Here is a 12244-nt window from a genome sequence, read left to right on the forward strand (position 1 = left end):
GCCGCGTGTTCGACTTCCGCAGCGGAAGGTACTAGAGGGCGCCCGATGGGGTACCAACACACACACACACACACACACACACACACACAGAGTCTATATATTGCCCGTTTATCAAATATGAAAATACTATCTTTAGAAACTCCAATTGATATGTGTTCCAACAGTACAAGGCATTTTTCTGTTTTATAGCACACTGATAATGCTGAAACTTCATCGAAACATTTTTGGGGACTACAAGGAAAGTAAGAAATCGTGTTTTGCTCAAGGCAGACCCCCTGAAAAGGAAGCTTATTTGCAAGCGAACACAGACAGGAGAGCCACCACATCACGAAAACCCTCTGTACTACATTAAAGGCAATGAACAATTTGACACATACCAGAATAAAATGTAAATAGTTGCTATACAAAAACATAACCTTTACACATACTACGTTTTTATATTGGAGTGAAAAGTATAAAATAATTTGTCCTAGCCCCACACAGATTTGTAACTCGATACAGATACTCTCGAAAAATCCGTGAATTTTTAATACCTATGAAAATAGTTGTCAGATTTGAAATGAAAAACGTAGGGTTTATGAAAGATATTAGAGACGTATTGATAGGTCACCTCCTTAATATTATTTGTTTGCATGTACCACACATTTTTCGTCATTAATGTTATTAGTATTTTTGTACATATGACAACTACACAATCGCAAATTTTTAGGACTATCTGTATGGTGTTAGGAATCTGTATTGGCTTGGAGAAATTATTTTATACTTTTTACTCCAATTTAAAAACTTGGTTTATTTAAATTTAATTTTATTTTAATAATTATGTAATTACAGTTATTTCAAATGTCTACTTTTGATCTTCCATAAATCGGGTCGTAAGTATCTCATTTATGACATTAGTTACGTTGTTGCAACGGCAATAACAATAGTATATTAAAATATGCAATTAATTACCGCATCAGAAAAGTATTTTAATGAAGTCCATTGAGCACTTGCACCGAAGCCTGCTACTAAGGGGCATATCGATGGAAAATATACTCTAAAGAGGAACGTCAAACATCTGTATAAATCATAAGCAGCAAAAAAGTTAAGAGAGGGCTCCAGTGTCACCAATGTCGCTATAGCTGCTGTACAGACGACCACACTGATGTTCGACTTACCAATCCTTGGATAACTTGCTCTCGAACGAGATATTCCGTATCGCCTTTCAGCATTCCAAAAAAGATATGTTATCAGCACCAGTTATCGACCAAAAGTGTCTGAAGCAGTTTCTTGCTAGAAAAAACATACAACCACAAAGCCTGATGTTTTCATCTTTGCTAAATATGTCCTTGGAGATTGTAAATATAAATGAGCCACACACACTTCCTCTAGGTCACTTTCGTCTATTACGCTATCTTAGTGTGTCCCATTGTGTTCCGGAAGTGTGCTGACGGGAACATTGCCAAGCGAGAGAGACTAGCAGTTGTGCAATTCATGTGACGGTAATCATGTGACGTCAGATATTGCCGGTAAACATTACTGGGATCTATTGACGGCAAATTGGGTTTTTTTATGTCCCGTCTAAAAGCAGCTTAATACCATCTACCAAGCTTCCATCAAGTCGTCGTGTCAATCTTTTCTTCTCTTTCAGCTGTGTCACAGACTTCTTCGCACACCTACCAACTACATTTGGCAACAGAATCAAATGATTATTTTCTGGAAACGCCGTATGTGTTTCCCATTGCGACGCATAAGTTTAAAATTTGTCTCAAAGGTGGCTACGACCTTCCTCTGTAATGGTGAAAAAGCGTGTAGCCCTGTGACGTCACCCTCTGGTTCGACTAAGTTCATGTGATGTGTAAGGTGCATTATTGGTGTCACTTTGTCACCAAAGTACACCATACTTCTGCCCAAAGCCATAGCGCACGTGTTACACGATGGGAAGGTCGTGATAGCCCCTCTCACTAAAATTTCACCCCTTACTTTGACCCCTTCTTTTGATGCCTTTGCCTTGGAGTTCAGAACCGCGACGCCCAGGATTGAAATCATGTTGTAACCTTCCCCTCACTTATCGACCTTAATGACAGTGAAAAATTAAACTGCGTGCACCTAATCGAAATTTAGGAAAAGCAATCGTCACCGAAGTTAATTTGTCGGTAAAGAGGGAGGAAAGGGTTACATCTAAATGAAAGGAAAAATGAAAATGAAATTGGTGGAAATTAATTTTGAAAAGGGGTAAAGTTAATAAAGAAGCAAATGTGCGGTCGTTACGTTGACAATTAATTGGCATTAATTAGATATTTGAGATTTGAGGAAAATTACGGTCGCCGGTCCCATGGACAACTACTATAATAACTGAAAATGAAAGATTAATGCACATATATTTAGCACTAAAAACGTGGCAACTGAAGGTTGACACGTGTTGTGTGAAAACTGAATGTTTGTCAGAAGTAATAAATTTCGCTACCCTCTGACTTAATTTAGCAAAAGAATTAATAAAACCGGAAAATTGAAAGTTAATTTAGTGACTGAATTTAATAGAGAACTTTGTTTCTGAAGCACTACGAAATTCACTTTGTTTCTGAAGCACTACGAAATTCAATAAAATAAGGTTAGTCTTGGGCTACCTCAACAATCATTTCAAAAGCTACTTGAATCTACGCAATTTAGAAATAAAAGATTTAACTTTGAACTTGAATTAAATGATTCTGGACAATTAACAATAGTAACATTTAGTACGTACCAAGGTGAGTTGCAGTCACAGGTAAGCTAAAATATGCTAACAAAACTCTCACTCTTAATTTGTGCTTGTGTAATCTAAGTATTGTAGCCAGCTATGAATACCTTAACTGAACTTTGAAATTAAAGCAGTGAAATGGAATGATATTACTTGTTTTTCAACGACACTCGGGTTCATTTCGGAAAAGGAAGGGACCCTGCTTGGTAATACAATTGGGACAATGAGCAACAAAGGTTCATGCTACGTCGCTGTAATTTAGTCATGAAAACGGAACAATTTTGAAAAGCTGTGGTCTGCCATACAGTTCTAAAACCTAACGTGCTTCCAGTCCTCCTTGTTGGTTGATTGAAGGTTTGAAGCCGTCGGTCGAGGAGGTGGCGACATTCACTCATTGTCGGCCGTCGCTGTTGCAGAAGCTGGATGTTGGCGCACCTTCTTCTCGACACTGTCACCAGGCGAAACGGGCTCTTGATGTGCGCCAGATAAGGCTTCCCGTCTGTGACACCGAGTCAGAAACTATCACAGCATGTCGAGCGCTATTACATGATGCCAAACCCCGAAAGCGCGGCAACTCGCGGGAGCGTCACACAACACACCTGCTCAACCGCACTACTCCAGCCAAACTCCCCCTGCCCGCGCTCTATGCGGCAGAGTTAACACTACCAAAGATCGTAAACACTTTGGTTCTCCAAACGACCTATCGATGTAGTCGTTCGATAGCATAGTTTTCCCTAGGCCAGACCCATCGTAAAAATACAAATAATATTTACAAAACAAACCAATTATACATCGACATAAATGCGTAAATAGTAAAACAATTACAACATATAAAGACACAGAAATGTCTTACCTTCAGGTAACAAATAAAGGAAAAAAATTATAGTACAATAGATGGAAATAGGAGGATATGCATTTCCGGCGTTACAATGTGGATTTCTTACGAGTGGCCGACGAAACCGCTGCTAAGAATAGTCACGGAAAGGCCTCAGAGGGTAGCATAAAAAGCCTCGGTAGAACGGTCTCTTTCGCTGGGGCCTTGATTCACACATTTATCACAGGCGAAGACGTCATTTTGCAGTGTGAAGAGCTACAGGAGTACGCTCTTGACAGTCTCTGATACTGCTCACGTCTTCTCGACGCTTCTGCGCTTCTCTAAGGACACAGTGGGCTAGCCACCCGACTGAACGTGATTTGACCCTTTTGGAGGGCAGTGGGACCGCAAATTTTTGCTCTGGCGTACAGGGTAGAATCATCAGGGACTGTTCAAAACGATTCGAGGAAATCTAACGTGGTTCTAAGGCGAAAGGGATGCTTATTCCTTTCCAGTGCTGCTGGGGTGATCATGCAGGGGTGCGACATTGGCACATACATGAATAAAATGGTGATATGTCCCTCTAAGATCCCCAGTTCAACAAAACCTACAGTGGCATATCCCCACATTTCTTATGAAAATTTAAAACGTGAATTTTCAGATAAAACCTGTGACGTAGTACTACGAGACTGCAGACAGGAAACCAAATAACGCACCCCTGATGGCAATTGCCACTCGCAGGCACCTAGGTCTAATTCGTTGGTTTCTTCTATGAAGGTACATTTTAAAAATTGTCACTAAATGAGAGTAGGTGTCGTCAAGGCTACTGCCCATCTACGGGTCATTAGAGTTTTATTCACGCATGTGTCAATGTCGCAGTCGTCCACCATCACGCCACAGGAGGGCTTGGAACAGGGGCATTGGAAAAGAATAAGCACTCTATCCTGCCTCGGATCACGTTCAGATTCTGTTGAGTGATTTTAAACGGCGTCCCTGTACAACAGCCCAAAAATTGCGGTTGCACTGTACTTGAAAGGTGTAAAATATTCAGTGGGGTTGCTAGACCACGATGACCTTAGACAAGGTTGAAGCGCCAGTGAGTTCTTAGCAGTAGCAAAGATAGTCTGGAGCCTCTCCCTACTCCTCATCGCACCGCAGACAGTCCATTTCGACCGTGACGTACTTGTATGCGGGAATCTACGTCCCAAAGAAAGATGCAGTTTCATTGACGCCTTTTATGCCACCTCCCGAGGCTTGCCGGAGTCTGTTCTGAGCGACGATGCTGTGAAACGTTTCCGTTGTCCGCTCGTAAAAAAACCACACAATTTCAACGCTGACCGTCACATTCTGTTCTCCACTGCAGAGAAGGTGTGAAATGTGGGTAAGAGGGACTGTGACGACCTTCCCATAGTGTGGTACGTCCACGGTAGCATTTTCCAGAACTGTGATGAAATTTGGTGTCAATGTGACATCATTATCCCACTTTACACGTCACATAAACTTCCGAGCTGTGGTCTTATTTCACATCTATCGACACCTTTGTGCTAGAAACGTCGTAAAACCAGAGGGTGCTGTCGCAGGGCGCCATGCTTTTGCACCCATTACAGACGAACGTTTTTCACATTTTTGAGCCGAATTACAAATACATGCGTCGCCATGGAAGGCAATTATGGGATTTCGAAAAAAATTTCCTTTAATTCTGTTGCGCACTGTGCTACATTTTTCATACACACTTAACTCATTTTTCTGTCATAATGACCTCTCCCACTCCTCTCCTTTCTGTGAGTCACTGGTCTGCTTTTCTGTCTCTTCGCTCAGAAGGAGAAGGCCATGGTCGGTGCTGCCAGAACTATATACTTATATGGATATGGTGTCTGTTCGTATAAGTATACAGTTCTGCCAGCACCGACCATGACCTTCTTCTTCTGTGCGGATGCACACATATTCTCCGAACTCGTAAGTGCTTGGCAAGAACGTCTTCCACTAGTAATGAATGTGTAGGGGTGGGACATTACGAATGTAGTGTGTGGACATATAAGGTGAGAATGTGGGTCTCGCGGGATGCGTGCTCAAGATAGTCACAGCAGTCGCGCTATTCCTCTGTGCCCTCGGTGGCTGGGATGGATAGAGCGTCTGCCATGTAAGCACTAGATCCCGGGTTCGTGGGCCGGTCGGGGCACTCAGTTTCACCGGTCCCCCTTGATATATATTAACGCCCGTTAGCAGCTGAAGGTATTAATATAATTCTAACAATAAAACTGGTACAGAATAATTTCATGTGCCTTCAGATAGGTAACCGGCTTGCCTCGTGCACTCGTCGGGTACGTGATGTGATTGGGTAACCTACCTTGATGTCCATGAAGTATATTCTGGCCCTGTTTTGTTTGCTTCACTCTGCGCTTCCCAAAACGCACCTTCTCATCGACCACTGAACTGTCCTCCTCAGTTGCTTTAATGTTTGACAGAGTGTGGTTCGCTGTGTGTTGTTGTAGTGAGACAGCAGGAGCCACCAACCGAGCTCTCTTTCGTTCGCAGGTGCTGGCGCAGGTGAAGCGCAGATGGCAGCACCTCATGTTCCGACCGCGCGCCAACTCGTGCACGGCCACAACGGTTTCGGTACGTCAGGTTAGGTTAGATCCACTTCACTACTAACACATTCCATTTGCATGTCTTAGTGCTATGGCCTGATACTGACACTTGTACTTGCCTTGGTCAGAGGAGAACGCTTCTTCTGTAGTGCTCTGGCGCGCAGGTCGTTTAGTAGATATTGCACGAACTGCACACTTGTAATCAAGCAGTAGTGTCGTAGATAACGAGAGACAAACCAAAACATCATTTCTGAGAGTTGCACCATATTTCAGCTGATCGTTAAAACAAATTTACGTATTTCGTATGAATATTCAGTGTATCAGCTTTCAGGTCTCACTCTAATGCTTGCAAACATTAATCTTCCATCACAGCTTCTAGCTTCACGTAGTTTACCGTTGCACTTAATAATATCCTTCTAACACTGGGGAAAGCGAAGTTGGTGCTGGACACTAAATTATTTTTTTCTGGTGGTTTCATTGGAATATTCTTGACACAGAATATTTGTATGATACATAGCTTAAAATAATTATAAAACTTAATGTCATAAGAACGTACGTTAGTAGAGTTTTTAATATTTTTCCACCCTTCGAATTTTATTTAAAGTTTTGAAGGTCTGAATCGGACATGAAATTGTCACGTGTAAACAGTCATTTTCCTCACATTAAAAATTAAGTAAGCACTTAACAATGCACCATAGTACCCACTTTCCACGTACAGAGAGAGTTTACCCAAGCAAGCAAAATCACATAATACAGTTATTCAGTTAAAGTTTGGAACAGAAGTAGCTGAACTCGGAATTACCGTTTAACGTTTAGCGAAACACTTATCGCACGTCCAGTATGAACTATTCAGCTCTATATGGGCATAGTTATCAAGGGCGCAACCCTCAAAAATGTGGCATCGAATCCAATCTTCTTCGAAGGTTTCGAACAATATTGTTCCCCGTTCTTCATCGTTAAAAAAAAAAAATGGTTCAAATGGCTCTGAGCACTATGGGACTTAACATCTGTGGTCATCAGTCCCCTAGAACTTAGAACTACTTAAACCTAACTGACCTAAGGACGTCACACACATCCACGCCCGAGGCAGGATTCGAACCTGCGACCGTAGCGGTCGTGCGCTTCCAGACTGTAGCGCCTTTAACCGCTCGGCCACTCCGGCCGGCTTCTTCATCGTCAAAATTTTGTTGTTTTTTAGAACAGGTATCCTTGTCATCTCTTTGTTTTCCCGTAAAGGTTTAAAACTATCACCTAGTGCACTCTTACGGGGGAATATTTCTCAGCGACTTCAGTGAATATCTGAAATCTGAATATTTATTTGGCTTGCTTCAAGTTATTTTTATCTCATTAATGTCTTAACTTCTCCATATTTGCTTGTTAAAGTAAAATACACAAAAATCAACGTTTTATAGTAATTTATTTCTTCACTAGAAAATGAATCGCTCTATCTGAGAGAAGACGCAAAGTGTACAAACCGCTTTGGTAGTTCACCATTTCCACTGTTATTACACTCATGTTAAGAAAATGACTAAAAACCTTCAAAGACTAGAGATAGGACGTTTATATTCACAAGATATGTCTATTAGTATTTTCTGCAGAAATGACTTCCATTTGAACCATGTCAGCCCGCGGTTTCAAGGTCAGCAGAGATATCGCGGCACACCACCACCTATCGGTAAAATGTGCTGCGGCTCCCCTTGTCGCTATGAACCGAAGGTAGGGAATTAGTGTGATTTGAGCACTGCAAGATGCCTCGCAGACGTATGCCCGAACCGTACCTTAAAATCAGTGAGTTTGAAAGATGGCACGTTATTAGCATGACAGAATGCGATTCATCTGTCCGGGGAAATTGCTTCTCGTGTGGGACGAAGTGTTTTGGTAGTGCAACAGGTATGTGCAGAATGGTTCAAGGAAGACCTGAATACATGACGAGATGGGTGAGGTCGCAACACCCATCAGAGGAGCAACACCTCATCTGAATGGCATTGCAGAACAGACCTGCGCCCTCCTCGCCTCTTGCGCAACAGTGGAATACAGCAACACATCATACACTATCAGAGGTGACAGTCCCTCGCCGTTTATTACGCCGTGGGTTACGTGCGCGTCGTACGCTTCTCCGCCTACCTTCGACGAATGTGCAGGAACATGCTAGACGGCAAAGGTGTGTGAAGCGACCTCACTGTGTACGGTAATGGCATTAGGTAGTGTTTTCGTAAGAACTCAGGTTCAGTTTGTTCGTATGGGGCCGCATTTTGTTTCATTGCAGGCGAAGCGAGCGGCATCGCAGTGACTGCATTCGCACAAGACATACAGCGCCAACTCAAGGCCTTATGGTGTGGGGCGGTATTTGGTACAACCACAAATCACAGTTGGTTCGTGTCCAGGGCACTGTGACTAGCGTGACCTATGTGAATTACATCCAGCTATCCGTAAGCATACACTTCCTGTACAACACCCCAAGACAACGCACAGCCACATGTTGCTGGCGATTAGGCACCACTACGCATGCTGAACCGCGCTCACTGAAATGCTAATCATTTCTGCAGAACATACTGATCTACAAGTCCTGTGAATATAAACGTCCTATCTATAGTCGTTCATGGTGTTCTGTTTTTTGTGAGCACGAGTGTATTTCGGCAAGAGAGTGTCCCAGCCCATAATACAGAGATTACTATCAGTTGTATCTCAATAAATAACAAAAATATAATGTTATTTTGTTGCAAACAACATACAAGACTTAGAAATTAGGTTGCTGCACCGAAAAATCTCACTAGAAACAGATTACATGTTAGAGCTTCGAAACACTTCTGATTCGAAATCGCTTAAATGGTGTTGTTCGTAAATAGTTGACGCAGCAGCGGTGCGGTACGTTGTTCTGCTACGGCTACAGTTTAAAAACAGTTCTTGCCCGACAGGGCCCGTTGTTCGATGCTATCCTGCATTCCCTCATAGCCCGTAATCAATTACACAGGTGGAAAAAAAATCGCAGCAGCAGAAAATAGTTCATGTAGAGCAACGAAATTTCAGACATCCAATTATATGGGTAACATATTAAAACGACTGGCATTGCAAGATAACAGATTAATGTAATAACGTTACAAGCTTCTGGCAATGTGAAATGCTGGTACATTTACAATGGGTGTAACTGCCAGAATGTTGAATGCTTGAATGTGAACGTGCACAAGTTGTGTTGCGGAGGTGACGGATATCAGTTTGTGGGATGGAGTCCGATGCCAATCTCACTTGGTCGGTCAACACAGAAACAGTTATTGTGGATGACGTTGGAGTTGTCTTCCGATGATGTACCATATGGGCTCGACTGGAGAAAAGTCGGGTACTGGTGCAGGCCAAGGCAACATGTCGACACTATGTAGAGCGTGCTAGGTTAGAATAGCGGTATGTAGCTGAACGTTATCCTGTAGGAAATATCTCTCGAAATGGTGTTCATGAGTGGCAGCACAACAGGTCGAATCAGCAGACTGACGCATAAATTGGCAAGCAGGGTGCATGGGATAAGCGCGACAGTGCTTCCGCTGTCATACGAAATCCCATCCCAGAAAATAACTCCAAGAGTAGCCCACTGTGTCTAGCGTGCAGACACTTTGGTTGCAGACGCCCAACATTCGTCCTTCTGACCAACACACGACCATCGCTGAAAGAGATTTCAACAGAAAACACAGGAGACCTCCAAGCTGCTCCCACTCGACATCACTGAAGTCGGTAATGGTGGTGGTTTGGGGTTAGTAGAATGCGCCCCACAGTACGTCTAGCTCGCAGCTGACCCACAGGTAAACGATTTGTAACAGTTCGTTGTGTCACCGTGATGCCAAATGATGCTGAGATTGCTGCTGCAGATGCAGTCACGTAGCGCCAAACCTATACGCCAAACACGGCGCTCTTCGCTCTCGGTAGTGCCACGTGGCCATCCGGAACCCGCTCTTCTTGCGACCGTACTCTCTCGTGACCACCGCTGCCAGCAATCACGCACAGCGGCTACATTCGTGCCAAATCTTTCTGGAACACCGTAACCCTATTACACGACATCGTTCAAACTGAATTAGGCTTTGATAATGGCGTCGATGTCGGCTTGACTAACATCAACGCACCACGTCCAATCTGAAAAGTGACTAATGCTCATTACCGTTATAGTGTGTATTTATACCAACCCTCATTTGCATCCTCATAGTGGTGCAACAAGCGCCGTCCTTATGCTACTGGCGCTAGATGTGAACAGGCGTTATCTTTCAGATATAGAAATACGCCAAGCAACTTTCGTTTACTTCCACAGCTCCATCTTGGTGTTGCCATTTTTTTTGCGACAGTGTATTTGTTTCGGAATCGATTGTAAATTGTACTGACATCTCCTGTTGCACTTGAGCTGTGCGCCGACCTAGAAGTAAAAGGAATGCTCTGCTCTACCACAGTAAAGCTCATCTGAAGTTGCAAGTTTCGCCGTATGTTTGCCTTACAGAGTGCATGACCTATCGGTAAGACATTTCAAGTCAAGATTTTTCTTATAGTAATAGAAAGTTTTTTCAGCAAATGAGATTGACTGTTCCCTGTATACAGCACAGTGCTTTCGACAGGCGACTGTGGAGCGATCTACGCACTGTGGGTTTGAGTTCGCTCCGACCACCTCCTTACCGCATCCACGCTGGTGGCGGGGCTCCGGAGTGCAGGTTATGACGTCAGAAGACCACGGCAGGGGGTCCTGATCGGCCAGCGCACGTATCTCACAAAGAAAATTGCGCCGGGGCCGTCACCCGAAAACATGCGAAGCTCCCTGCAGGCAAGCAACGCAGCAATGAACGGAGCCTGCAGAGAAGCGTGGGGCGAGCTTTCTCATGAACTCACTCCTTGTGGGTCGGGCTGAATGCCGAACCACCAGACATGACCAAAAAATACGGCGAATTCTTTACATTTTTAATTTTATAGCAACTGCTGATCTGCAGCCATTTAATATAATTTTTCCGATAACTTGACCCGTTTGTACAGTAGTAATGCCAATATTGTATTAGGTACCGAAATCTGTTTGATACCGGACATAAATAGCAGTGACATTTTGAGCTCGGATTGGACAATGTTTAGAAAGGATAGGACTGATGATTACATTAGATTAGATCAGATTAGATTAATACTAATTCAATGGATCAGGAATACGATATTTCGTAATGATGTGGAACGAGCCAAATTTTCCAATACATGACATAATTAAGTTAATTTAACAACATAATTAAGTTAATATAACAACTTTTTTATTTTTTGTTTTTTTTATTTTTTTTAATAATATTTTTGTTTGGTCTTTTTTTCTTTTTTCGTTAATTTATATCTAAAAATTCCTCTACGGAGTAGAAGGAGTTGTCATTCAGAAATTCTTTTAATTTCTTCTTAAATACTTGTTGGTTATCTGTCAGACTTTTGATACTATTTGGTAAGTGACCAAAGACTTTAATGGCATTATAATTCACCCCTTTCTGTGCCAAAGTTAGATTTAATCTTGAATAGTGAAGATCATCCTTTCTCCTAGTATTGTAGTTATGCACACTGCTATTACTTTTGAATTGGGTTTGGTTGTTAATAACAAATTTCATAAAAGAATATATATATACTGAGAAGCTACTGTGAATATCTGTAGATCCTTAAATAAATGTCTGCAGGATGATCTTGGGTGGACTCCAGCTATTATTCTGATTACACCCTTTTGTGCAATTGATACTTTATTCCTCAGTCATGAATTACCCCAAAATATGATGCCATATGCAAGCAATGAGTGAAAATAGGCGTAGTAAGCTAATTTACTAAGATGTTTATCACCAAAATTTGGAATGACCCTTACTGCATAAGTAGCTGAACTCAAACGTTTCAGCAGGTCATCAATGTGTTTCTTCCAATTTAATCTCTCATCAATGGACACACCTAAATATTTCGAATATTCTACCTTAGCTATATGCTTCTGATTATGGTCTATATTTGTTAATGGCGTCATACCATTTACTGTACAGAACTGTATGTATTGTGTCTTATCAATATTCAGTGAGAGTCCGTTTACAAGGAACCACTTAGAAATTTTCTGAGAGACATTATTGACAATTTCATCAGTTAATTCTTGTTTGTGAGGTGTGATTA

At 42.3% G+C, this 12244-nt stretch overlaps 1 protein-coding gene across 1 annotated transcript in view; it reads left to right on the forward strand.

Annotated features, from left to right (window-relative positions):
- The window catches only part of LOC124788385 (calcitonin gene-related peptide type 1 receptor), a 299112-nt gene extending 292930 nt beyond the window's left edge, over positions 1 to 6182 (forward strand). Inside the window, exon 9 of the mRNA XM_047255651.1 lies at positions 6066 to 6182. Coding sequence (XP_047111607.1) covers positions 6066 to 6182 — 117 coding nt within the window. The remainder of the gene's footprint in view (positions 1 to 6065) is intronic.
- Positions 6183 to 12244: the final 6062 nt, after the last annotated feature.

The sequence above is a fragment of the Schistocerca piceifrons genome, chromosome 3 (assembly GCF_021461385.2).
Source record: "Schistocerca piceifrons isolate TAMUIC-IGC-003096 chromosome 3, iqSchPice1.1, whole genome shotgun sequence".
Lineage (NCBI taxonomy): Eukaryota > Metazoa > Arthropoda > Insecta > Orthoptera > Acrididae > Schistocerca > Schistocerca piceifrons.